This window comes from Aspergillus chevalieri, chromosome 4, assembly GCF_016861735.1.
Source record: "Aspergillus chevalieri M1 DNA, chromosome 4, nearly complete sequence".
NCBI lineage: Eukaryota > Fungi > Ascomycota > Eurotiomycetes > Eurotiales > Aspergillaceae > Aspergillus > Aspergillus chevalieri.
In genome coordinates this window covers 3,195,274-3,222,428 of record NC_057365.1, presented here as the reverse complement: position 1 = coordinate 3,222,428, position 27,155 = coordinate 3,195,274, and the positions used below count along the sequence as shown (strand labels likewise).

Genomic DNA, 27,155 nt, shown 5'->3' with positions numbered 1-27,155 from the left:
TAATCGTAATCATAGAAAGAAAATCACTGCATTATCGGCTTCAATGCCTCCACCCCCGTCTGCAGTACGGCCGGATTTGATGTCCGCTTCAGCACGCCTGCCAATGTCTCAACGCCTTGTTGGTCCTTGACGGCCTTGCGTGCACGGACTCCCGTATTTCCCGCCGCCAGACTAGTCAGGTTCCGTATGCAGGCCACTCCCCGATGTTGCAGTTCTGCATCGGAATCCTGGCAGAGTCCCAACAACAGCTCTACCCCGCGTGGTCTGTCCAGCACCGCTGTGATCGCAGATTCAAACTCGGTTAGCATGGCCAACGCCCCTCCTGCTGCTTTCCTAGTCGCCGTGTCATCCACGTCCGTCAGCGCCAGGAGAACATGCAGCCGTTTGGCAGCCTGTTTCGAGCCATCTGCATATTGCATCACTCCGGCTTCACATGCCATCAAATTGCACACCAACTCGCAGGCTGCACGCTGGATCCACGCGTGACTCGACAGTAGCAAATCTTCCACCACCGTCCATCCCTGTCGCACAATCGTCTCAGATGCCGACTCATCCGGGTACGAAGCCAGGTTGGTAAGAGCCAATAGCGCTTCAAATACTGGCAGCAGATCGCGTGGCTGATCCGCAGTAAACACAGCTGTCTCGGGAGCCGACAGCAGCGATAGCAACGGCCGCACCGCAGACGTCACCGAAGGAAATCCGGAGGAAGGAAAAACGAGAGTCGGATTGACGGAAATCAGGATTCGAGCCAGAGCATGAGCGGCGTAGTGACTAGTTTCGGCGCCCGCGCTCCCTTGTTGCGGAGCCGCCAAGTTGATCAGCACCTTGACCGCACCTTGCTGGGCCAAGGCACCCCGAGATGAGCGATCCCGAGCGAGGGACAACAAGATTTGGCTGACAAGCGACTGAATCGAAGGGAGATTGGTTTTGGCGCAGTCCACAAGCAGCGGCATGGCGCCTGCCTCGACGATGACCCGGCAGCGAGCAAGAACGGCCTCATCCTGCTGGCGCGGATCAGGACCCGACCGTGCTTCTCCGGTTTTCGCGTTGGCGTAGGCCTTCAGTTGTGCCATTTTCTTCTGCTCCTCGGAAAGGTTGGGTAGAAATTGCGTGAGATGTTGGATAATCGTCAAGCCTCCGTAAAGCACAGAGGAGGCAGAGGTAGGAGTCGAGTTCGTGGCGTGAGGTCGTAAGATCTGAATCAGATCACTCAAAAAAGAGCGGTCCTGAGCGAGTTGCTCTTTCACGTCGGGCTTCACGGACGAGAAAGCCAGCCCTTCAATGGCATGGGGTACGTGCTCGACCTTTCGCTGCGACATCAGTTCCTTGAATCGATGTACGAGTTCCGGCACGCTATCTTCCTCCTGAACCTTACCATTGGTTTGGGATGCTACCGCACCGGCTCCGTTCGCTGCCTCGGACGTGCGAATCTTGGCCAGAACCACGGCAGCCAGGTCGGACGTCTCATCGCTGCCGTTGGTGAGAACGTGCGACAGCCAGTCGGAGAACCGCTTCGAAATGGTCTCCCGACACGCAGTGCTAACACAGGCCGCGTTCAGAAGGTCCAAAAGGGCAACCTCCACATTGCGATTCTTCGAGCTTCTCGAAGCCAGCGGCATCAAAGCTTTCATAAACTCGTCAGACAAGAAAAGGGAAGCGGCAGCGTTTGGAGCGACCGGGAATACGGCGACAGCCGCGGAAAAGGCCACGACAATATCGTCATTGCGGGCTTTGGTGATTTTGTCCGCAATAAGACGAGAGAATCTCTCCTCGCCAGCCTGCTTGGCGACCTCGAGGTACTTGACCGTCGCCAGTGTGGCCTGGCCTCTCCACTCGGCTGGGAGACGGCTGTCCAGCGAGGATAGGATGACCTCAAGTCCCTCATCGTCCACCAAGTGTTGTAGCTTTTCCGCGTCGACCGCCAACAAACGTGCAATTCCCTTCAGAGAACGACCATCCAAGTCATGGCCTGATTCCATGAGCTTGGCGATAAACAGAAGGAACAGTTCGCATTCGCAATGGTAGCGGACCTTTTCCGACGGCCAAACGGAGGGGTCCAAGACAACGGTATCCAGACACACGGCGGCCCCATCACCACGATCGTAAATCTCGTCAAAGAACGTGGTCACGGAGACCTGTAGGCGATTGGAGAAGAACTTTCGAACGCTGGTATTTTGACGCACGAGGCTGGAAATGAGATCATCTTGCGTTGCGGTCAAAGCGTGGGGCCGCTCGGCCAGCAGCAGCATTAGGCATTGTAAGGCCACCTCTTCGGGAGGCTTGAGACCGTCGGTTCGTAGGTAGAGGGAGGCGTCTTTGCCAGCGGATTCATCCTTGTTGGCAGCATATTTGCGACAGAGGTCGAGGAGGTGGTGACCCTGGGTTTCGTCTTTCTGGACTTTGAGAAGGGTTCCCGTCACCTCCGGATGGTGCGGAGCTAGAGAGAGGGCTTCTCGGAGGTTCCGTGACGCGGCCTAGTCGGAGAGAGTCATTGTTAGTACGGCAATTAAAATCAATATCGTGTAGAAAGAAATGTACCTCGCGGTGGCCGGCGTCGAACAGCTCGATGGCCTCGGTGGCCAAGTGGATGGCGCGTTCCTCACCGGGCGATAACATATCTGAACGCACGGTTGGAGCGGAGTGTGGGGTTGCAAAGCAGAAACTGGTAGAGAATGAGGAGAATAAAACGGTGCTAGGCTGGATTTCTGAAGACAAGGAATGAATTAGAGAAGAGAAAGATAGGAGAAGACAGAGAAAGATGAAGAGAGATTGAATTTGTGCCGAGAGTGCAAAGTGGGTGGTGGAATAATCGGACACTCACTCACATTCAACCCACGGTGGAAGCAGTGCCTGCAGGCGGATTCAAAGCAAACATGAGGTCAGCCGGAGAATCATAGATGACAGGCGAGACAGTGAGGCAACAGCCAAGTTGTTTTCTTTTTCTGCTGGAGAACAGAGATATACTGTAGTAATAATACAGGATAAGAGGAGAGGAGGAAAAAGAAAGAAGAAAAGATGATGCCAGAGACGGTAATTACGGCGGTGACAATACCGGGGGTGAGGCCGCAGGGAACCGGGGATGATACGCGTAATGCGGATACAGCCCTGAACCCGATATCAAACGGAACGCCGAAGGATGGGATGACTGGGAGTACGGAGTACGGAGTACAGTCCCTCTATCAAGCTTATTTGCAATCGAAACGGCATCCCTGACTCACAACTCTGATAAGCCCCCCATGGAGTACTCTGGAGTGAGACTGCACTACTGGTAGATCTTCGTCAAAGAGTGCGTCCACTCATAACACGCCATCGCCTCACGTTCAGCCCCATGTCAATCCTCTGTCCAAGGTCCGGCATCCAAGACAATAGTGCCTCCTCAGCGCCGGCGCGGCGGGAGCACGGGAATCTTGGCTCTTGGCAATATCACTTGAGAAGTCTTATCTGTGCACAGTGTAAACACAGATGCGCATCAGCCTAGTACAGGATGCAGTGTGCAGTGCAGAATCCAGCATGTATCAGCTTTGCGCGTTCTACCGGTCCCCATAATCTCCGACTCCGTACGGAGTACGGGGAGTGGGATGTGGACGTGCGGCACGTCTTGGCAGAGTAGGATAAAGATGTCCGACCGACTTCCACCAATGAGAAAAAAATAAGTCACGTGGCGATAACGACACTGATCAGGGTGCTATTACAAGAGGCTCTCGCTAACAATCCCGCAACACCCTCTGATCCCGTCCTGTCCACATCGATTGTTGCTTCACTCGGGCTATGCCTGGACGACTGACATAACCAAGAAGTATTCGTACTGAGTGTGCGCGTCATTCGGTTCAGACTTACGGCCGCTCACTTTCCTCGCGAAAATGGACGGTGCCTACAAAGATACGTCCTAAGGTTTCCACGGATGAATGGATGTGAAATGATGGATACGGATACTAACTGGGACTGCGACAAGCCAAATGAAGCGGCAGGGTGTCCTGTCATCCGCTAGAAGAAACATACGTGACAGATAACACAATGCGGAGAATCCAGACCACAGCGACACAACTTCACTGCAGACTACCTTGCAGGTGTATACAGCAAAGTGATGCCGACTACCAAAGATCCTTTGGTTCCGCAGACTCTCTCCACCAGAACTAAGGAATCCGCGGGCGAGAGTTGAGGCAGGGATTGGCCTTCTTCTGTCTTAGGCTTTGATCACCTGGTCAGATTGAGATTAACCACATCAAGTCGTTTAACTATATTCCCTCTACACCCAGTGACCATCCATTATGATACTTGTAAACACTAATCAAATGGATTATTCAGCCTTGGGTTTCTTTCTCGAAATACTTGTTCCGAAGGAGACGAGCTATGCTCCGACAAATCCTATGCAGACACAGGGCAAATTGACGAAGGCATTTTTGCACCTAGCACTGCATAGTGAAATTGCTGTGATAATACATTTACGTCCAAGCTCAGAACTAGCAGTCCATTATTTAGGTGTGTCTAGACTAACATGCTTTGCAAACTGACAGTTTCCCAAAGATCCAGTGTGCTGGGCAGACGGTTCTCTACCAGGAGAGCCACTCTAGGTGCCACCACTCAGCAAGGATCTCACCAGTGATCTAGTACAAGGTTAGTAGCAAGTATGACTTGCTGTAGTGCTTATATGTAGCTGACTTTCCTAGTGATGCAGAGGCCTGGAGATTGACCTGTTGTGCTGAGGACTCGGTAATTTGCGTCTTACTTATCAATAACACGAATTGAGTTTAAACTCGAGATACTCTCTCGCCGAGTGCTCGGTGGTCATCTAACCTCATGTCATGGCTGTCATAAATCTCAATAGCCAGAAATCAGGCCGCTGGCGTGATGGTGGATATGATAGTAAATGAAACGCTGATCATCGAGCCGCCACTGCCTAGGGGTGAGAAAAGCCGCCAGCATATATGGAAAGACAGACTGAATCCCCCATTAACCAATTGGCAAGGGCATCCGGTGAGGAACTGCCCCGTCGCGCGACACACGCTGCCGGAACCACTGATTTCATTCATGGCCTAGTGCCTGAATCCGGAATGTAATCCAGCGATCGCCTGGGTTACCCGTTACAAGCGTGCCAAATACAAACGACAGTGAAATTGCTGTTGAGAATAGTGCATCACGCTCGTCCCATTCACAATGCTGTTGGACTAGTCTTATCGAACCAAATGGCAAGATGTTATATTCATTGAACAGAGCATACACGTCGTACCACAATTTACAATATGGAGATCCTGTTAGGTCTTGACTGATCATTTGCCTACGTACTATCTGGTAGAAATGAATAGCAGTATGATGCCAACTAGCAAAATATCTGGGTCTGGGCGACCCTTCCAAGAGTCCCTCGGGTCTAGAGGATGTTGGTTTGGTCACTGTATATGCAAGCAACCAAGCATAGATCGGTCTACTCCAGATGGTGTTGCCATGAGACATCTCGATGTTAGGAAGTTTTGCCTAGCTTACTGTTGTCCAATGCGTACCCTCTTTTCTATTGTCTTCACTGCCAACCGCAACCATCTATTGGTTTATCTTTTCTCTATTCTCAGGAGTGACTTTTGATGACGCTCATAGCAATCCAGTGGTGCACTCAGCCTTGTAAGGCCTGCTAGGTTCCATATTTTGATTCCCGTGATGTTCCAGCAGTTTGGTACACGGGTCAGAGTATCTGGGCACGAGCATGCAATTCTATGGGTATATAGCATGGTAGAAGCAAATATTTACATCAACATAAACCACAATACAGATTCAATATCAGTATCAACTCTCCTTTTCATCCCCCTCCACCTCAGCCGGCCATAACAACTCCCTATTCCAAACCCCCCAAATCGTCCCAATGGCAACACTGAGCCAAACCGCCACCTGCAAAATAGTCATCACACTCGTAACCCACAATATCCCCTCCGACTGTAACGCTTCCCCAATATCAATCGTCGCCAACGTAAACCCCGTATTCGGAAAGACCATACTCCACCATGCCATCGACATTCCCAGCTCTCCTTTACCCTTGCCTTTAACCACGCGGCACGCGGCAAGACTGCTGATGGCCGCGATGCAGAAGAAGAATAATGCCATCATCCACATGAAGACTGCAGACAGGGTTGCGAGGACTAGTGCGATGTCTGCTGCTGATATTGATGTTGGGGAGACGGAGGAGGTGTCTGCGATAGAGATGATGTAGCGTTGTGGCCATTTTTCAACGGCTACTTGGGCCATGCCGATTAGGGCAACCGCTGTGAAGCTCCACGGTCCGACGGCGATGAACATTTCTGGTCGTTCGAGTGGTGATGGTAGGCCGTCTTTGTTTGCGCGGAAGATATATTCTGCGTATACTAGGAGTGACATGAGGAATCCGAAGCCCTGCAGTGTCGTTCCTCCAATGAGCATCGATTTGGCGTGGTGCACGGGTTGGTTGGATGTAAGCACCGATGCCATGGTCCCCGATAGCATTGCTGGAAATGATGGAAGAAGCCGGAGGAGCGCAAATGTTTGTCGACTGGCCATACAAGAATGATACAAATACCAGTTATGGGAAATTGCAACGAGTGTTGCGACAGCGACGTACAGCCAGAAAAGCACGCGCAGTGCTACTACTAACCACGGACCGCAAGACGATGTGCCGTACGATGAGATGCCCATGATAATTGTCGCGATTGCCAGCACACAAGTCGGGAAGAAATGAGTTTCCTGCGGGTTCTGGAATGATTCCTTCAGCGTCGACGGTTTGCTGATGAACCGAATGCCCATTGCGATGGTTATCGATGAAAACACAACCAGGTTCAGAATAAACACAATCTTTCCGATAATTTTCAGCCCTGTAAATTGATGTGGTGTCTGATTGAGTAGTAATGCAATGCCTCCGGTACTCATGGAGCTGGCGTACCAGCCCCAGGAGACCTGGCGGATGCGCTGTCCAATAGATACGCGGCCGGTCATATCGGGAGCCTTGAGCTTTCGAGGTCGACATAAGCCCAGCGGTGCTTGTACAACTGGTCCCTTTTAATCATGATGGCTGTCCGTTATGCACCGGATAAATTTGTGTCGCAACTTGTTCTGGTCGGTAGGGTTCCACTTGTTTTGATATGACGACACATGATGTCAAGACATGAGCAACCACGTGCGCCTGGTATACAGCTATCAATCAATCGATCCAGAGTGGATAGTGTACAGTTATTGAGCCAACTCCGCTCTAACTCTGAAGCAGACAAAAAAGGGGAAAGATTCCATCGTTGAACTGTTGCTAGGGCTAAGTAGATATGACGTCATGTCAATCAGATCTGGCATTTTATGTACAAGGGTACTGTATATCCGTGGAAATATACAGCATGCAGTTACTTTCCATAGGCTAGCTCTCGCAAGTTCTTACCAACCTGCTTCGTCGCCTCCATAGCTTTCTCGCTCCACGGGGCCATCTGCAAAAACCCATGCGGGAGCGTATCAAAATGATGCCACACCACCTGATTACCCGCCTCATCCAACTTGGACGCATACTCCACCCCAACATCACGCAACGGATCAAACCCATTGGTATAGACCGCCGCTGCGGGCAGATCTCGTAACGATGAGATTGGCTGCATCCCAGGCGAGATGTACCGATGCGACGGCGGCGTTCCACGGGGGAGATAGTGATCCGCGAACGAGAAGATGCCATTGCATTCCAGGTAGATCCCCGAGTTATTTTCCGCTGCAGCTGGGGTATCAAATGGGATTCGCGCTTCAGGGTATAGTAAGATCTGTGCGCGCATGGGTTGCGCTTTTCCGCCCTTCCCATCTTTAACACGCAAGGTGAGCGCGGCGGTCATGTTTCCTCCGGCGCTGTCGCCTCCGCCGCAGACGCGTTGGGGATTGACACCTCGTTCGGCGCCACCTTTACCCTGGACCCATTCCAGTACCTCTTGATATTCATCTAACTGTGTCGGAAATTGCCATTCGGGTGCTAGTCGGTACTCGACCGCGTAGACCTGCGCGCCACTCTCCTCTGCCAGTATCCGAAGGCCATTCTCAAACTCGTCCACCGTCCCGACTGTGTAGCCTCCACCATGAAAGTAGATTAATGCTGCAGCATCCCGGGCCTGTTTCCGCTTCTCGCCGCTTTTGGGATAAAAGACTCGAATTGGGATCGTTCCGTGCGGGCCGCGGATGGCCGTGAATTCGACTTGGTCAATTGCGGCTTGCAGGATTTGTGGGTGGTTGTGGAAGGCGAAGACTTGAGTGTGGTGCTTGCGCTCGGCTAAGAAGTTGGTGCCTCCTAGTTGGAGGGACGAGTTTTGGGTGAGGAATGCTTGGATTTGGGGGTCTAGGGCTGTTCTGCTGCCCGTCTCTGGGATGCGACTTGGGGACATGGTGCAATTCTTGCTATGGGTGATGGATTGCGTTGTAGCAAGTCTAAGAAGTAATATGGTTCAGCCCTATAAATAGCTGGGTCTATATAACCACCGTACATCTGACATCATAGCCTGATACGGAGTGCCCGTGACGTTTACCACTGAACCTGATTCGGATATTGCGAGTAGATGGTCCATTCACAGATAACACAAGTGAATACCAGCCCTCGCTCCTCTAATAAATGTCGCCTTTATACCTCTTCCCTTCCTTGCTCTCTCTCTCTTGCTAGCATGAATTATTACATTTCTGCGGGGCCAGTAGTTTCGATTAAATTGTCTCCAGAGCCCGTCTTGGACTTGTGTTCCACATATATTTTGCTTAGACTGTTCTCTAAGAGTATGGGTTTACAATCGGCCCATCCCTGAAAGCAAACCTCTTATAAGGGCATGCCTATCGGCAATCTTTTTATTGATTCTTTTAAAGAAGCAACCCAGATTGCTCATTCCTTGCCAACATGTTCTTTTACTACTTCACCAGGATGCATGCTCATTAGCGGCTGGATAGTCCAGGGATGGGGCGCTGGGAAGAACTTGAATGACGCACGACCATTCGTCGCTGGGGACTGGTAGTTGAAAGATGGTCCAGGAGGTGCCGATCAAAGCTGGTGAAATTGTCGCTCTTCTGGGACACTGCCCTGGATGGTACGGACCCCCCACAGAGAAGACCCAGATGCACCACTAGTGCTCTTGGTTTGCAGATTAACTAGCCTTACCAACGTCGGTAATTCAAATACACGTCCACGAGTTGTTTCTTCTGGCTGTTAGAAGGAAATTCGGAGCCCTTGTTGAGATAAGCACAGTCCTTCATCTGGAGATCATATTTCTCTGCTGTGGTTTCGAAGATAAGCCTGAGAGTCTGGAAATGGACTTATTTATTGTAAAAGCCAAGGCATACAATGGGCTCCCGCGGGCATATGGCAAATTCTTGCCTTGATTTCCCTACCTTCCACATACTACACTGTTGATATGCCTTATATGCTTTTTCTGACAGTGTGTCCTTATGACGGTGACCAAGGTTTGTTGAATCAGTTCACAAACCTCTCCCAGTTGAGATGAGAATCACACAGTTGCGCATGCATCTCTCTGGCCCTGCTTTCTCAAGGCAGCAAATGAAGCTGAAAAAAAGCTTCCAAATGACTCGAGAGCAAAAATTCCGTTGACAGACTACACATTCTGATGCGCCCTTCGCCGAGACAGCACCTGCGAGATTTAACCCACGTGGTAGCGTGGATTGAAGTTTAAAAGGCCAGTGTTTCGAATGCGACTGCTGCAATAATTACACTCCCTTTACCTATTTTACAGTGACCCATAGTAGAAAAAAGAAAAAAACCATTATAAGCATATATCTATCGGCAATATGTGGATTTCGGGAAGTGAGCATTGGTTGTTCAGAATAGCAGGCGTTTTTAGCCCCAAGTACCAAGACATTATTACCTGCAATGAACCGTGCTTTTCGGCAGCTTGAAGGATTATCAGAACAGCAGACCAATCATCGAAGAGATTCAACTCTCCTTTCTGGGCATTGCGGCTTTTGTGTGGTTTGGGAAGGAACGAATCTTCAATCTTCAAACAGATCTTGTAGTTTCAAAGTTGAGACACTCAATGCGGTCCATTAATATTATATTCTCTCACAATATCCCCATATTTGACCCCATCAACACTGCTGGTTCAATAGGTTTTGATCCAATGGAGCTTGTGAGTCCATTATTGATGAAAAAGCTGCATTGCAAGATCTTTACTGTTTGCAACACCGCTACAGACATGTTGTTAATGTGTTTGACTACGCGAAGTATGCGACCTGCGATCACTACCAGTAGAGACTGCCATTCGACCTGCTCGGCTTGTTCCTATGGCCTGCGTCTGGTATGCGATCTTCAAGTGCTGTATCCATGGAGATGTGGACTACAAGGCCACGAGTCAGGGTTTTTTTTGCTAAGAGACAAACCACGAAAATTTCGGCTATACTTGAAGAAACAAAGGATCTCAATGAGACTGCTGTAAGGATGACACATCAGCATTTTCCAATGTCAGCAGATAAGAAACAGCCCGATAACAGTTATGTTGTTCGTGTACTCATGCGCAGAACTACAGGCATCGCAATATTCTTGTACGTGGGGCGGTTACGCTAGTTATACAAGTGCCTGCGGCAAGTTTCTGAACGCGCTATGCGTTTATTCCGGTATGAACTGAGGACAGATTTCCCCAGACAAAATCGAATCTAAAAGATTCAAACTTGCAAGTATCCAGGTCCAGATAGATAAACACAGTCCTATCTACTATGCATGCTGTCTTGCTAGATGGAATACCCGCTGATGGAACGATCCCCCTACCTTCCTTCGTATAACACTCAGAAGCTATGTCAAGCCGCAGGTTTGACTCCGTTTATTTACACCAATCAATTTTTCTCATTTTCTCAAATTTCATTGCCTGGGAACTCAGATTATCTCGACATATTTCGAAGTTGTGGTACTTGATGGCAGGTTTGATATAGTTCCTTGTGTTCCAAAAATAAACACACTCTCTGAATTACACAAGAAGCTGTCAAGCAGGTTTATAACTATCCCGGTCCATTTTTTTTTTTTTTCAAGCATCGTTATTCATGCAGGAAATACAGACGCTCGATCCTGGAGACAACGGTTCAAGAAATCAATGAGGAAAATGTGGCATCCCCAAATCACATTGAAGGCATGGTCCAGTCGCCTCTTCCAGCCGACCTCCAGCTCCACTTACAAATAACCCTGTTTGTCAGAACAATGCGGGTAACACGCAGTCCTCGTTACGCCCCAAGAGGTTATTACTGGGGCTGAAGAATGCAGAAGACACCAACATCAAATCGAACGCGAAAGGCCTATTATACAGAGACTATGATTACCTCTCAAGAAGCAGCATAGACTACTGTTGCACGCAACATGTCGCCGACCCTGTTTTTCGGTATTTCAGGCACTTAGCACAGAGATCAAAACTGCTACCGTTGATGCTCTGAAAGAGTGATTTTTCAGAGCAATTTCCAAAGGAATCTCTTTTTCCAGCCGTTGAACAAAAACTCTCATTGTACATGGCAACTCAGGCCAGGCATGTGGAGGGTATGACATTCTATGAAAGGTGCTTCAGCCCTGTGTCCAATCTTTTGTCAAATTTGAATGTGGACAAGGATGAGCGATCGTCTCACAAACTGCATCCATGGTCTCATCAACCCGGTCATGTTGAATAGAAGTTATGCAGGAATCCAGACTGATCACCACTCGACATTTGCCAAAAGCACCGTGATACGATTGAATCAAAGATTATCACAAGCCACGTAAATCAAAGTACCTTTGAAGGGCAACCCGAAGCGAAGCAAGTTTGAATTGATAAAGCACTGCCGTCTCGTTGTGCTATGGTCGCTTGGCATGCCAACTGACAAGTCCCAAACCACGGAAAGCATGGCATGGATGGGAAACTAGTAAAAGCCTCCGGTACAGTGGAGATCACCCACTTGCAAGTCTAAATGCAGGAGCATCCCAATCCAATCCTTGATTCAGCTCCGATATGGCCTCCGACAAAGCCCACCATTTCCATCAATAAAAGCATCTGCGATTATATCATTGTGGTTGTCCGTCCGTTTGGACCTTAGCCCGGACAAACGGTTACCATCTCCACCATCAGGTAGCCCTGGTTTGTGGGCGTTGTTACGCTGGGCTTGTCCCGCCATTGAACGCTATGGAAAGCTGCGCCTGGACGTAACAGTTTACGTCCCGGCCTCTTCGTTAGCGATGTTCTTCGGCTTAGAAACATGTGAGTGACAACGATCCCATATCTCGGCTTGGCTAACTCCCAACGCAGCCAGACCCAGTTGGTTCAGTTATCACTGCTACCGTCCGATTAACACATCTATACAGTTAAGTTGCTTCTATGATTCTCGAGCCGATAGGACTGCAGGTGTGATTATGCCAGAACCAGTATAGGGAAAGCCAAAGGGGGGTGATGGGAAATGATATATTAAAGCAATTCCTTTTCTCTATTTTCGCGGAATATGGCAATGGAGCTGATAGGAAAGAAGCACTTAATAAACTATGGACAGACAAGTAATAGAAACACAAGGCTAGTAACGCGCTGCAGGTCGGATCTAAACTAAGTACCAGGGCCACCAAGCAAAGCGAATCTGCGGACAATGCTGGGACCAATCTCGTCGTACTCTGCCTTGGTGTGGCAGTAACTCCGGAATTCAGGCGTCTGGCCAAGCAAGCTACCTCCGAACCAGGGACCGTGCCTCTGCCGCTTGTGTGTGACGACGGCCACATCCAAACCACCACTCCGGGCTCCTCCACTGCGTGCCTCCGAAGCACGGATACGAGCATCCACCAAGTGACGGATATCACGCTGTAAACGCCGGCCAAAGTCCTTGTATAGGGTCGATCCTCCGGACAGAACAATGTTCTTGTAAAGACCTCTCCGAACATCAATCGGGGAGGATTGGATAACGCCGTCGACGACGGTCGGCAGGGGGGTCAGGAAGTCGGACGAATAGATTTCGGGGTTGAAGAAGATTTCGGGGGCCAGGAACCGTTCGTACCCAATGTCGATGTTCACTGTTCGGCCGTTGGGCGAGGTTACGGTGTGCTGCAGGAAGCGGTCGGGCTCGCGGTCGTAGCGGGCAAATTCCTTAACAATGTCGGGGCTGACGTAACAGTATTCCTCCTTGACCTTCTCTGCGGTCTTCAAGCTGCTATCCGGCTCGCCACGGTCACGAAGCAAGCTCTGCACGAAGTAGGTGATGTCTCGACCGGCAATAGGTATACTCTTGATGGAGGATCCGATGACGTAGCCTTCCGCGACGGGGATAACATGGGTCACACCGTCACCCGAGTCGATGACAGTTCCGGTCAGGGATCGATCGGTCACTTTCGAGGACGTCCAGGATGCAGCCAGCGCAAGGACGGCCTGGACCGCGATGTAGAGACCGGCGCAGTTGAACGACTCGAACATGATCTCGGCGGTGTTCTCACGGTTCTCGGGGGGATTCAGGGGCTATCACCACTACTATCAGCTATGCCATCACCTCACAACGAACTTTCAATAATAGAAGCCAGTGAGATAAAGAGCAGTATGGTAAGGAAAGCTTGCGTACTGGTTCAGTAAGAAGGAAGTAATGGTCCTCGGGCTCAACCCGGAGGTACTTGAAGATCGACTTCGACCAGAACCGTTCCATCGAGTCCCAATTCTCAATCTGACCATGACGAATCGGATACTTCAGGTCGTATCCAGGACCGTTGGCAGCAGCCAAAGCTTCATCTCCGATAGAGTAATCCAAGTCCTCTGCACCACGCTTCACTGACAGGTTGGAGCTTGCCCCACCACCACCACCAGACAGGAACGATGGTTTGTTTCCAACGGCGGGTCTGCTGGAAGACCCTCCGGCACCGGTCTTGTTGGCAATCGCGGTAGGGAAGACGAACGAAGGCGAGTCGTTACCGGCGAAACCTAGTCAACATACGTGGTCAGTTTGGAGCTCCCCGTAGCTTCCCCCGTACTGTTAGGGGTCCGGAATCGCGATAATTCGATGGGACTTACCAAGCTTCGAATATCCAGTACCGCTATATGGTGGAGAATGTCAGTTAATTCGAGCGTATGGAAGAGAATCAGGATCGCAGCAAACAACGTACTTGTCCATGACAACGGCTGGGGTTTGGGACGCCATGGCGGATTAGGGACGAGGGTGTCGCTTCTTCTTCCGGTACCAGCGGTGAAGACAAACTGTGCGATAGTCGATGGTGAGAGAATGGAATTAAATAAAGAGAGCAAAAGAGTGTTGGGAAGACACAAGAAGAAGAGAGTAGGAGTAGACAGTACTAGCGGGGACTCGCAGTCGGTATCGCTGGGGCGGTGCCAAGCCACGTCATGTGAGTTTCTCCCCAGACGGCACGAGATGCAGCTTTCGGTGGCTTCATACATGCCATTTCGGGAAATTCTGGGCGTATGGCGGGAATGGAAGACAGACCTGCCATAGAGGTATCTGCTGGTGGAATTGACTCAACAATGGTGGACAACATTTGAGGGCAGCTGCCTCTTCCTGTGCAGGCAAATTCTACATTTGAGAATGAGGAAAGTGCTCCTCCAGTCTCTCCTTCACTCTTCGTTCAAGGAATTCACCTCTAAACTACTTTTCTCTTCTACAATTTATTCTCTTTCTTCTCCTCTTCTCTGCTTTCTCTCCTTAACCAGTCCTTCTGTATAATACCATCATCTAGTATCTGCACTCTCTTTTTAGAGTTATTTCTATCTCTATTCTTCGTTCAGTCCTTGGGATTCTGGTCTTCTTCTTTTACTCTCTGGCACCCTCTTTCAGAACCCTTCGCTTATCCTCTCTCCTCGCTCCCTGTCTGGCCAGTCCAGCCACATACCAATGAAGTCTATTCTGTCACAGTGAATGATACCCGTCCTCACTCCTTCTCACGTCGAGACCACGCTCCGTCCTCGACTATACCCTACAACCACTCCATCCCAGACGGCCGCTTCGTCTTCTCTACCCGCCAGCAGTCGCCATGAGTCGTCCACGGAAGGGTGGTGATATCTCTGCCATCTTCGTCCACGCTGGAGCCGGTTACCACAGTCACCACAATGAGAGATCCCACCTAGAGGCCTGCGAGAAGTGAGTGCTATCCCATCCGCGATTTGCCCCATGAAGCTTTCTAACCGCCAGTAGCGCTGCAAAAGCAGCAATGGCCCTGCTAAAGAACGGTGGGTCTGCTGTGGACGCAGTTGAACTTGCTATCATGTTGCTGGAGGACTCGGAAATCACCAATGCGGGTTACGGCAGCAACCTCACTTTAGATGGGAAGGTCGAATGCGACGCAGCCATCATTGACCACGAGGGGAGAAGCGGTGCAGCTGGGGCAGTTTCTCGTGAGTCTCGTCTCATCCCCAGTCAGCGCTCCGGTCTCACTTTTGTATTGGCAGACGTCAAAAACCCAATCTCCCTTGCGCGTGTTATTCTCGACACCTCGTCAAACCCGCTGTCCTTGCACAGAGTACCCCCGAACTTCCTCGTTGGATCAGGAGCGACTGATTTCGCATACGAAAATCGACTGCCCGTTCTCCCCCATGACGCCCTCATCGCAGAAGGAGCAAAACAACGATGGAAACGCTGGAGCTGTGAACTGCGACACGCGGATATGGTTGCAAAGAAGAAAGCCGGGGCGCAACAGAACCTCAATGATCGACATATTCGTCAGCCGCTACAATACAATCCGGCCCAATTGCTCACTACGCCTTCAAGTATAGCGACTCCTGTGACCTCTAATGCTGATCAAGCAAGCTTCCCGGGGTTCTCCGCTGCTCCTATCCAAAACCAAGTCCAAGATACCGTTGTTGACGAAGCCAGTAGTGCGCAACTCCAACAATCTATGGATATGGATACTCCAGACTTTCCCACTCCAGATTTGCGCAGCGGTGATGATGCAGATGACGTCTCCGATACGGTAGGGGCAATAGCAGTCGACAGTTTTGGAAATATTGCGGCAGGGTCGTCTTCAGGAGGCATTGGCATGAAACATCCTGGTCGAGTTGGCCCTGCTGCACTATTGGGTATAGGCACCGCTGTGATCCCTGCGGATCCCAGTGATCCCGACAAGGCACAAGTTGCTACCGTCACCTCAGGAACCGGCGAGCACATTGCGACAACTATGGCAGCGAACACCTGTGCATTGCGGATCTACTACAGTCAGCGGAAGTGTTCGGATGGTCTGTTCGAGGAGGTCACTGAAGATGAGGCTTTGAAGGGATCTATCGTGACGGACTTTCTTGGTATTCCTTTTTTTTTTTTTTTTTGTGACTGCTGGTACAGCATGACTGATTGGGTCCAGGACACCCCGGCGTGAAACGCAGCCATTGCGAAGGAGCGATCGGCATTATGGCGGTTAAGAAAACAGTCGACGGGATTTACCTCTTCTTTGGCCATAACACTGAGTCTTTCGTAAGTTCAGCCTGCTCTCACGATCGCTACTACCAAACTAACAGCTATAGGCTCTTGCTTCGATGAACAGCGAGGATAGGAAGCCCGTATCAGTCATGTCACGCAATAACAAGGGACATGGCAATGTCGCTCAGGGTGGCCGTGTTTGTCGGCGGAAGAGGTAATTGCTACGATCACTTTATTATACCAGCTAGAGTATTAACTCGGCTCTCTTAGACACAAAGTTGCTAGTTCTAGGACAGGGTCGAGTTCGCAGTGGTACGTTTCTATTATATTCTTTTGTTTCCATTGTTGGCTAATATGGATATTATCTATAGATGTCTTGGTCTGCGTCTCGAATCCCTGTATCGTGTGCTATCCTTCGCGAGTTATTGAGGACCTGAAACAGCTGACATGGCAAATTAATGTGCGTGCATGTTCCAAGGCTTGGTCAGTCACGGTGGTGTGGATATTTCTCTCGGATGACTTTCAGAGTTGGACTTGGACACGTCTAAGCGATTCTTGGGTGTTTCTGCTTTAATGAGCCTGATTCAGATCCCTAGTAAACACTTTGAATATTATTTTTATCCATGCGATGACCTGTTCAGTGACTTTAGTGACCAGACTGATCTTCGTATAGAATACTGTCCGCAATGCGAATGCGAACAGGTCAAGGACCTGGTGTTGGCGTGGGAGTTGGTGTAGCCGCCGTCCCGTTTGGACGGGCCTTTTTCTTTTTCTTCTTGCGAGCCACGACGGCCGGTTTTGCGCCGTAGTCGCCCATTTCGAGATGTGTACCGCAGGTCAAACAGTCACCATTTTCCGGAGGTTCGCAAAAGATACTCAGACAGATCGAGCAAACAAAACCAACATCCACCACGCGTCGATGACAGAAACAAGCAGCCCGAAAATCCACATCAACACGCGTAGGCAGCACAAGATGTTTCCTCGACCTCTGATCCGGCAAAAATGCCATCATCAAATATTGCAGCAACCCCCTCGGTTCCGAGAGTGCCATGTAAACCCCCCTCGTAGCATCTGATGCCTGCTGCAAAAACACCGCATCCCCACTCAACTTGCACACATCAATTGGAATCCTCAACCTCTGACACGCAAATATCCCATTCATAATGGGAATGTACTGATGCGCAGAATCCGTCGAACTGCTCACGCTCACGACTAGTATCCGGGATTGTAGTTCGCCCTCGGGTCCCGTTTCCTTGCTCCCGCTGTATCCCATTGTCGTTGCGTCGCCGGAAGCGCGCGAGGCGTCCCCCGCACCACCGTGTGCTTCGGACCAGGCTATTGCGCGACGGTTGATGTGCGAGAGGGCGAGCGTTAGCGCGCCGGCCATCATCGTCGATGTCGTACTTGTAAGCGTGGAGGCGGGCGTTGAGTCGAGAAGCTGGCGCAGATTTCGGGTAACTTGTTCCTCGACGACGCGGAAGGGTTCGTATTTGTTTACCTGGCCGTTCGGCGCTTGTCCATCTTGCCCGTTGTTCTGGTTCATGGAAACATCCCCGTCCGTATCCGTGCCTTTGCCACGGTGTGTCTCTGTCGGATAGAGCCACGACGCTTGGTGATTATGTGATGCGACGACGGCGACTTCGTTGGCATAGTTGCAGGCCAAATGCGCGTTTAAGAAGACGAGGATGTTGGCGACAGCTTGGGAGAAGGGGAGGGAGGATTCGAGGAGGGACCAGGCGTGCGGGTTTGTGTCGAGGATGATGGTTAGGAGGGAGGGGGCGGGGTCTGTATACTGTTAGTATGATCGCAAAAAACGAGTGAGGAATAAACGGAGTAGGGAAGAGGTACCGTGAGCACTGGTTTCGTAGTGCTCCGTTGCGTCTATGGGATTCATGGTGGTTGATGTCGAGGAACTGCGGTCAGTGAGGTCAAATAAGTAGACAGACGCGGTTCTCGATGTCGAGGAAGTCGAGCTAGCATTTCATTGTGGTGGCATCACAGTCCCCAGGAGTCCGCTTCAGGATTTCCGTACGGGGCCTCTGCGAAGACAAGAAGCTGTGAAAGAAACGGTTCTTGAATGAAGCTTTGATCTGCGGCGAAGCTCGATGACTCCATTCGGAAAACGTCACGTGATTTCCATCTCGTTCATGATTTGGGAATTCGACCAAGTTTTTGGAAAACAGTATCTCATGTCTCCCTATGGCTGCCTATGAGATTTACCCTGCAAATTCTGTACGGAGTATCCATTCATTGTTACAGGAGTACGGGGTCGATATATATATCGAATTGAGCCCTACATATCAAGCTATTCGAGGGCTTGCTTCTGAAGATCTGGGTTTATGCCATTGGAGCGAATTGAGATAGATCACTGTCTGAGTGTTGGCAAGGGAAGCAAAGCGAGCCACCAGATGCAATTTTAGGCTACCGGTGCCGCCGGTAATGAGCACCACATCGTGGCCTGCCCTATCTAGAGGGGCAGGAGCATAAAATCCCTGGTTGAAGGTCTGGACATACTCATCAACGGTGGATTGACGGGGGTTGATCTGTCTTTTTCCAGTTTGGAATTCAATGCGTTACTCATTGGAAGTCCGTTGTGAGAAGCCTTTGCCAACGGATTATCGACCTCCTTTTAACAAAGAGCTTCATCAAATATAAAAATCTACAGACTAAACCTTCTGCATGACACCAGGATGAATATCCTCCAATATTTCGGCAATCTCCGACCAAAGCTTCTCCTGCGCCTGCTCACCCTCCAAGCTGCGCACAAAAGTCGACAAGGCTTCATTCGCGATTCGGCCATCGGTCATGTACATCCCATGACTGTTACGCCCAGCGCTAGCCCCAGCAACCAAAGTACGACTCCCGACCTCCGTCGACCGAGCGACGAGTTGCTTAAACATCCAGAATCCCCAGCCAATCTCGCGCGCCAGTTTCGAGTGGCACAATCCGGGGTTCACCATGTTAATGATAACGCCGGAGCCTGACATCCGGCCGGCCATCTCCCGCAGGAGAAGAATTTCCATTAGTTTAGACGTCGCATATCGGTTCTCCATATCCGCGGTACTTTTATCTTTGAGAGCTTGAAACGTGTTGCTGCACTTCCACTCGGGGAACGGGGTCCAGGCGTGAGTCTCGCTCACAACAACTGTAAGCCGCGGCATGCTCTCATCCGGATGCTGTTCGGCTGTCTCGCGTAGTTTCGGGAGGAGGAGCAAAGCCAAAAGCATAGTACTAATCACATTAACGGTGATAGTCTGTTCATGGCCTTCGACGACTTTGAACGTCGGCGTAGCGATACCGGCGTTAGCCACGACAGAGTCAACTCGCGGCAACCGGGCAACGCGTTCCGCGAAGCTCTGCACCGAGTCAAAGGATGCAAGATCCAAGTGCCAAACCTGGCACACGCCGGGTCGGCCCGTACTTTGCTCAATTGATCGCTTTGCCGCTTCTCCGGTGGCCGGGTTCCGGACGGCGAGAATCACCTGGGCCGCTTGCAGGCGGACGACGTGCCTTGCGGCCTCGAGGCCGAGGCCAACATTGGCTCCGGTGATGATGACTGTTTGACCTGTAAAGGATTGGGTCGGATACTCCGGTTTGATGAAGAATTGCGAATAGAAGAACCCCATAGTGGCTGTATGTTGGTGTAAAGATTTGGGATCAACCGTGCTGACGTGAGTATTACAACTAGAATGTGAGTACCTGTGAAATCGACGCCGAAAATGACCGCCAGTGAGGCCGTTTACGGCGTCATTTCCACACGGCGTTTCAGTGAAACGAGCAGCTAGCTCAGGAATCGGGGAATCGGGGAGTCGATAATCCGGACTGCACGAGGCTATGTGGCAAAGAGTCTTATTTAACCAGAAGGATATGATATTGAAACCTATAGACACCTTGATAATAGAATGAGTGCTTAATCTTCGACATGTATGAGCCGGTCGACTATATATATATGTATAGTGACCTCGTCACTCGGGCCGACTATTTATCCAACCGGTCTTTATTCAGCTTTCATCACTCCCCTTCGTACAATCGCTGCAAACATAAGTCAATCAAATAGCAGTTTGGCAATCTGATAAGCAGCGGTTGGACGCATACTTCCACTTGCATTTGTGTTGAAACTTCTCCGAATTCTCCCTTTTAATCCATGCCCATTCTTTTGACAAATCGCCCTTGGGCATCACGATGGCTTGCCTTCGTTAAAGCATCAGCAATCATCTGATCTGTGGGCAGATGCTCAAGGCGGACTTCACCATTGCCTATATGATCCCGTATGGCATGGTAGCGCACTGCGATATGTTTAGTCTTTGGGTGATCAGTCGGATTGTCAGCTAGATTGATAGCTCCCCGATTGTCTTCATATATGGTAGTAGGCGTGCTACCATAAATGGATGCCTTCCCTATTGCATATAGGAAGTGGCGTGTCCAAATAACTTGTTTAGCAGCCTCTGAAGCTGCCATATACTCAGCTTCAGTCGTACTCTGTGCAGTAACTGACTGTTTCCGGCTTGTCCAGGTAATCGGTGTCCCATCAATCATCAATATGAAGCCTGTGGTAGTCAATCAATTGTCTCAATGTCTTGCTGAACCGCGCCGAGTTCATCTTGGAGCTGCCAAACACATACTCCGATATCCAAAGGCCACTATGGCATATGGGTTGACGTTCAGTGCAAAGGGGAGAGAAGGGTTGACTGTGTATGCAGATTCTGCATATGCTAATTCAGCGAGTACTTCTTGTTGCCGTCTCTATTTGGCATGTTTGGTATGTTTTTTCTGTTTGATGTGATTCGGTTGTGGCAATATCCCTGGGCGAATCATGTCCAATTGTTATTGGTTGTTCCATATGGAGGGTGGAGGGCCATCGAGATGCCTGGGCTATATAATGCCCCTGTGTCCAGCTGAATTGTTGAGTATTCCAGTTCTACAATACTCTTATCCTTATTGCTCTTTGATTCTCTTGTGCATTTTTTTTTGTTGATCCTCTACCTTCATTTCACTCGACCAACCCAACTAGCACCATGGAGAAGTCCTCTGGTCCCACATCCAAACGTGGTGGCGCCAGTATGTTCAGAAATTCATCAAAATTTTCATATTCGCTTTCGTGTTTCTCTTTGTCGTGAATGAGATCGAGCAGTACACGCACATCAGTGATCAGTACCCGATGGCGTGTAACATGATGAATTCGCTGGTGTGCGTTGTCCTTTGTATGCTATATAGTGATTACATGTGATCCACGGCAGTCCGAATGGCATGAAGAATAAGAATTGTCTGGAAACGTCACTAACAGCCCAAAATCAATATACCAATAACGGGCTCGGCGAAGAGATAATCTGTTCCTGAAGTCTTTTGAATAAACCTGCTGGTATCATATTGCCTACCTGCCGACAACTGGCTGTGCCGATATGTTTGCAATATGACTACGTACCCCGTGCCTGATCTGCCTGCTACAAAAGACATGTTGATATCGTACTGCTAAATGCTTCAAAATGTGATTCATACGAATGGAGATGGCTGGGGCCCCCTCGGCCTTGTTATGCTGTCTGACTTGGCCTGCTTAAACCACATGTTGACTACTCAACTCGTGTCGATTCGCCTGTGAAAAAGACGCGTTAGCACCATGCTGCCTATATGCTCTTTCACTGTCCTGTCCGCTATTCTACTTGCCGGCGCTACATTGCCAAGAAGTTCTGACCTGCGCCGGCACTGTCTTGCCATTATTAAACGCGTTCGAATACAAGAAGGTCAGCCACGCTGATCAAATGACTAGGCCCCATGGGGCTATAAGGTGAGAAAAGAGGATGGCACAGACTAGTATCAAGCTAGTTATTGCAAGCCTGGACGGTCAGGGCTCAGCTCAGCGCAGTGCTTTTTGTCGACAAACATCATCAACATGGCAAATGATGCCATGCAAGTAATCTGAACAAACGGCCGCTTAGCGATGCCACACCCCTATAGATCTTTCATGTAAATAGGCTTTCCTCTTTTTCTTCTTTTCTTCAGATTTGATATTCTCGTCGATGGGTACTAGTTAGTTTAGATATGAATATCATTCGTTTTATCTACCAGCTACCGAGCCGTGATAGACGGCAAAGAATGGGGTATGGTGAGATATCAAATGGAACTGTGCTGTGGCACTATTGTGCGTTAATGCCAGACTCTTTTTGTATTATTATTATTATTTAATCAAGTTTATTGTCCATACCGAGCCCTAGAGCTATGACAGACCATGATTCATGGACTCGAGGCCAGCAGCTGTTCTACAGTCTCTTGTCCCTATAAGCTCCTGGGGCAACACCCCCTTTTATAACCTCTCTGATCCTTTTCCTCGCCCCAAACCGCCTGTATGCGCAGGGCTTTCGAGCAGAGTGCTCTCCTTGTGTTCCGGAGCAGGATGGGTGTAGCCTAGGCTGACTCTCAGCTTAGGCCATCCTTCCTGCTACCCCTCTCCTGTTCTAACTGCCTCCTCCAATGCTTCCAGTCCCCATTCGTCATCTCTTCGGGCCCTTTCCGCCATCCGCTGTAGGTGCGCTCGGGGTAGAGCTACACTGGTACTGGCTAGGAATTGTAGCAGTGCCCTTATAGCTTTGGGCTCTCCTAGGAGTCGTCCTTGTGGATATTCTTCTGCCGTAGTGGGTCTCATAACTCCGTCTGTCTCCAGGTCCTTGTAGAGCCTGTTTCGTTGGTGTCGCCATTCCCGACATTCAAAGAGAAGATGGTGTGTTGTTTCCCTTGATATACCACATCCCCCACAGGTTGCACCCTCTTGGACCCGGATCCGATGTAGATATGCTCCTATAGCTGCATGTCCCGACTTCAGTTGGAAATAGCGGCTTGCTAGGTGCTTGGGAGCCATTGCCGTTGCAGGGTCAAGCCGCCAGTTCTTCTGTGGTCTGTAGGTTCGCTGACCTTGTTGGGATCGCTTGTTGAGCTCTTTAACAAGCCATCTCTGCTTCTGTGCTGTAATGGCCTCTGTCCGGGCTCTACAGGCAAAAGCCAGAGAGATCTCTTTTGGACCCCTTCCTGGAGGCCTGCCAGCTGCCTGTTTTGCCACCTGGTCTGCTTTTTCATTTTCTTCTACTCCTGCGTGTTCTGGAACCCATTGGATAGTATTCAATGTTGCTTGTTGATCGATTGTTCATCTCCAGTTTCCTCCCTGCGATTGAGATCTTTGGCATCTGTCAGAACCATACCAACCTCCAAATTTGAAGGTCATTAGCAACGAACCTCAACAACATCCACTTGCTTCACACCAAATGCCGGTATATATCTTCTCCAGCTCCCCTTAAATGCATAGAATGCCCGGGAAATTTCCCGCCATGCTGTAACCTCATCAGCAGAATTAGCGATTATCACTGGAACAATGTGACAACGCTCCTTTTCACCCCAACAGATGAGTATTGAGGAAGCATCCTTGTCAAGCATCGGCTTCAGTGTTTTTGCCATATCTTCTTTTGGACGAGTATGAGCTGTTTGTCGAGAATCGGTTATGCTCAGTAGCGACGAGTAGTTCGATATGGGTTGCCTTGGGTTTTCGTCTCGATCATTGATATCAGGTTTGTTTCTGTATCGATTTGGGACTGAATCTTGAAATCCAACATTGTTGTTCTGTAGTGTTTGTGATGAGTGGCCTGGTCTTATGTTTTCAGGAAATGAAGAGTCTTGATTAACATGAGCCAACGGCAATGGACTGGGTTCCGACTTTTGGCGTGAAAAGACTTTATTTATCCACGGCACATTGACGACACGGCTGGAACTGCGCTGCTGATCAGGGTCAGTATGCCCTGGTCGTAACAAGACCGGGGCAGGCTGACGAACATCTCCCATTTTGTCCGCGAGGGGTAGTAAACTCCAAATAGAAGGTTCTAGTTTCCTTTGTGTTGATTATAGCAATGGCAAAGTATTAAGCCCGAGAGATAGCTGCTGACGAAAGTCCAATTTATGAATTTTACAATGTAAGGCTTTGATAGCACGAGCACATTAGATTCCCAAAGCTGATATGTCAAGATACAGAGGTTAGCCTTCCCTGTAGCCTTGCCGCATAACCGTGCTTATCAAGCTCAGCCTTGCTGCCCAATACACTGCTTACGGATCAGGAAGAGAAGGATTTCATATTATGCCTTGGACTTGATGAAATTGGCTCGACAAATTTATCTGACAAAAGGCAGATCATACGAGTGGTATCAGGTTCTGGCTACAACTTTTGGATAATACGTCCAGTATTGACTGTTAAGAACTTGGTGTTTCTCATGATCTGATCAGGAGGTATTAGACTCCCCCAGGGCGGACTTGCGTTGACGCGGCTAAATGGGGGCAACCTGATGAGACAATTATTTGCGGATGAAGTGGACCGATGTAATGAGATCGATTGGTGTGGTGTTTCTGTACATAACATATTCCACAGGATCTACGCTCTGGTCTTAAAAGTCATTCGCCTTGCCTTAATTTGATTGTCGTAATAGCATTCTATCCGAGCCACCCACAGCGATTAGGACGGTCTATTGATTTGCCAAACCACTGTGCCAGGAACACGGCGTAGTTGGTGATCCGTCTGGAACCGGCCGGAAGGTGGAGACACTAACGCCAAAACTTCTTTAGATATTGATGTCGACCAATTCAGGCAAGGGTTAGCCCGGCACACTTCCAACATTACAGAGACAGCATGAATGGATGTAAGACGATATCCTATACTTTGGCACTAAAATCCACTGCGGCACAGTCGTTCTACAGATGCTATGCCCAATCGGATCCAGACTGTGTCTAACGGAAGGCCTATGCTATCAGGCTAGGCCGGGCTCTAGTGGACGTGCGCTGCTGTTTCAGGCGCTAATTAGAAAGGAATTGGCCTAACTCCTTATTCCTAATAGCGAATGAGAATTTAGTTCTTGCCGCCAGCTGAAATGATATCATAGAAATGGCTCGCTGATTCGCTCAACCAAAGAGAACAATTGTAGCCTGGTTTTTGCGCCCTCGCCGTGACTTAACAAATGCTCCTCGTATGGTGTTTCAACACTTTGTTGATTCTCATCCTAGGCTGTCGGCAAAATACATTAGCCAGTGATGGTGATTCCACTGGCGTGCAGCTGGCGTATCGCCAAACCCAGCCAGTCGCTGCACCCAAATTACAGGATATCTATGCTCGACGCAAACTTTTGCTGTATTTAGTCTTAAACCAGTTGCGAAATATAAATACCAATACTTCCATTAATCACCAAACATGTATTTCTACTATTTTCAAGACTCCATCAATTGCTGAACCATTCTACCTCATCTTTTCCAAAATCAGATCTTCACAGCCTGCGGCGAGGGCAAAATCCCCTTCGTGAGCGCCACGGACATCGCAGCCGTAGCCTACCGGGCCGTCACAGACATCGAATCCCACGACTGCGACCACCGGGTCCTGGGCCCCGAGCTTCTAACCTATGACGAGATCGCACAGAAGCTTAGCGCGGCACTCGGCCGGGAAATCCAGCACGTCAGTCTTTCCGGGGAGGATCGGTACCAAGGCCTCGTGAGTGCCGGGGTGTCGGAATATTATGCGCGATTTCTGACCAACCTTGAAACGGCCGCCGCGACTGGATTTGAGACTCATCTCAATGATGAGGTGGAGAAAGTGACGGGTCGGCCTCCAAAGAGCTTTGATGTTTTTGCGCAGGAGAATCGGGCTGCATGGATTTGAGCGCGATGGACGGGCCAGTGAATCTTGTGGAGAACCTGCAGGGATTCTTTGAGGATCAACAGTTATGGCTTCCGCTGATCAGGTCTATGTACGCTATTGCAAGCAGAAGATTTCCTGTAGGAGTGAGAATGGCCAGTGCGCCAATTGTAAGCGAGATGGACTTTTCTTCCGAAAATGTCTCCTGGATTGGGACCTTCGCAATGTCTTGCATTCAAACTCTCCCGTGCTTCTTAAAGGTGAGCATTGTCTCACCCCAATAGGTCTTTCCACTGCAGACTTGTCGCCATTAGATTTCTTCCAGTTTTCCTCTTAGTGACAGCCGAAGTTGTCGGGTTATTATCCAGTCATCATTGAGCCGGTCATGAAAGGCAGCTTTCTAGATCCCTAAGTACTTACCTGCATTTACTATCCCTGAGTTCTTAGGGAGTGTAAAACTTTCGCTCTCCGCAGTAGTGATTTACGTGAAAAGGTCCTGGTTGGACACCGACTTTTCATATTCGCGTTGGAATAATGCCTGTGTGGTTTCTGTGCCTGCAGTGTAAACTTGCACTGCAAGACCTGTGATCCTCTTTATGAGCCATCGGGAGCTTGTAGACACACACAAAAAAAAAAAAAATCTCCCGCTGGGAACTGCATTGATAATGCAGTCTCTGCATGTCTTGATATCGACAACATCTTCATCACAGGATGCATATCATGATTTTAGTCTCGGGTACTCTCTTGCTCATCGCCTTTCTTGCGCCTACTTTCAGAGCTGCCTTCGGTTGGTGAATGAGGTTTAAATCTAGGGTGTGGTTCTGATTTGTGGCATTTGTTCCCTGGCCCCAGACTGTGGATACATCATAGGCACTCAATGCCAGTGTACCGAAATAGGTATCCTGCAACTCATTTGAAATATAGTTGCAACAAGGTGATGGGACATAAATAAACGGTGGCAGAGTAACATATGCTTTTCTCCTCGCGTTCAGTGACTAGGTTCTGTCCAGCAGGCATCAGCAACGTCATAGCCGATCTCGAAGATGATAATTCTACAAGAATAAAGAGATTTTGAAGAAGGCAATTGCTCAGCAGGCGTTTTAAGGTTGCGGCTTGTAACCAGAAGCGAATTTTACAGAATGCAGACTACACTAATAGAGGTGAATTCAGCAGCTAGTTTGCAATGGTCGTATACAGGATAATAAGCGGAACA

The 27,155-nt window shown here is 49.6% G+C and overlaps 9 protein-coding genes across 9 annotated transcripts; 2 read left to right on the top strand and 7 right to left on the bottom strand.

Annotated features, from left to right (window-relative positions):
* Positions 1-23: 23 nt before the first annotated feature.
* ACHE_41166S (UNC45-central domain-containing protein) lies at positions 24-2,616 on the bottom strand (the record flags this gene model as incomplete). Its single annotated transcript, XM_043279446.1, has 2 exons — positions 24-2,474; positions 2,539-2,616. The coding sequence occupies 2 exons, from the start codon at positions 2,614-2,616 to the stop codon at positions 24-26; spliced, it is 2,529 nt and encodes an 842-aa protein (XP_043137124.1).
* Positions 2,617-5,772: 3,156 nt separating this feature from the next.
* ACHE_41165S (tellurite-resistance/dicarboxylate transporter family protein) lies at positions 5,773-6,948 on the bottom strand (the record flags this gene model as incomplete). The annotated part of the gene is made up of 1 exon (XM_043279445.1): positions 5,773-6,948. One exon carries the CDS (start codon positions 6,946-6,948, stop codon positions 5,773-5,775), a length of 1,176 nt encoding a protein of 391 aa, XP_043137123.1.
* A 395-nt stretch (positions 6,949-7,343) lies between these two features.
* On the bottom strand, positions 7,344-8,354 carry ACHE_41164S (alpha/beta hydrolase; the record flags this gene model as incomplete). Its single annotated transcript, XM_043279444.1, has 1 exon — positions 7,344-8,354. One exon carries the CDS (start codon positions 8,352-8,354, stop codon positions 7,344-7,346), a length of 1,011 nt encoding a protein of 336 aa, XP_043137122.1.
* A 4,152-nt stretch (positions 8,355-12,506) lies between these two features.
* On the bottom strand, positions 12,507-14,073 carry ARP3 (actin-related protein 3; the record flags this gene model as incomplete). Its single annotated transcript, XM_043279443.1, has 4 exons — positions 12,507-13,403; positions 13,504-13,856; positions 13,947-13,969; positions 14,039-14,073. 4 exons carry the CDS (start codon positions 14,071-14,073, stop codon positions 12,507-12,509), a joined length of 1,308 nt encoding a protein of 435 aa, XP_043137121.1.
* Positions 14,074-14,917: 844 nt separating this feature from the next.
* On the top strand, positions 14,918-16,665 carry ACHE_41162A (threonine aspartase 1; the record flags this gene model as incomplete). The annotated part of the gene is made up of 7 exons (XM_043279441.1): positions 14,918-15,024; positions 15,079-15,278; positions 15,333-16,178; positions 16,238-16,347; positions 16,398-16,507; positions 16,564-16,605; position 16,665. Coding segments are annotated over 7 exons (1,416 nt in total).
* A 331-nt stretch (positions 16,666-16,996) lies between these two features.
* Positions 16,997-18,187, bottom strand: TFB4 (TFIIH/NER complex subunit TFB4; the record flags this gene model as incomplete). Its single annotated transcript, XM_043279440.1, has 2 exons — positions 16,997-18,078; positions 18,142-18,187. 2 exons carry the CDS (start codon positions 18,185-18,187, stop codon positions 16,997-16,999), a joined length of 1,128 nt encoding a protein of 375 aa, XP_043137119.1.
* A 772-nt stretch (positions 18,188-18,959) lies between these two features.
* On the bottom strand, positions 18,960-19,919 carry ACHE_41160S (uncharacterized protein; the record flags this gene model as incomplete). The annotated part of the gene is made up of 1 exon (XM_043279439.1): positions 18,960-19,919. The coding sequence occupies one exon, from the start codon at positions 19,917-19,919 to the stop codon at positions 18,960-18,962; it is 960 nt and encodes a 319-aa protein (XP_043137118.1).
* A 3,435-nt stretch (positions 19,920-23,354) lies between these two features.
* ACHE_41159S (uncharacterized protein) lies at positions 23,355-24,114 on the bottom strand (the record flags this gene model as incomplete). The annotated part of the gene is made up of 2 exons (XM_043279438.1): positions 23,355-23,456; positions 23,515-24,114. 2 exons carry the CDS (start codon positions 24,112-24,114, stop codon positions 23,355-23,357), a joined length of 702 nt encoding a protein of 233 aa, XP_043137117.1.
* Positions 24,115-25,274: 1,160 nt separating this feature from the next.
* ACHE_41158A (uncharacterized protein) lies at positions 25,275-25,966 on the top strand (the record flags this gene model as incomplete). Its single annotated transcript, XM_043279437.1, has 2 exons — positions 25,275-25,451; positions 25,574-25,966. The coding sequence occupies 2 exons, from the start codon at positions 25,275-25,277 to the stop codon at positions 25,964-25,966; spliced, it is 570 nt and encodes a 189-aa protein (XP_043137116.1).
* Between the last annotated feature and the right edge of the window lie 1,189 nt (positions 25,967-27,155).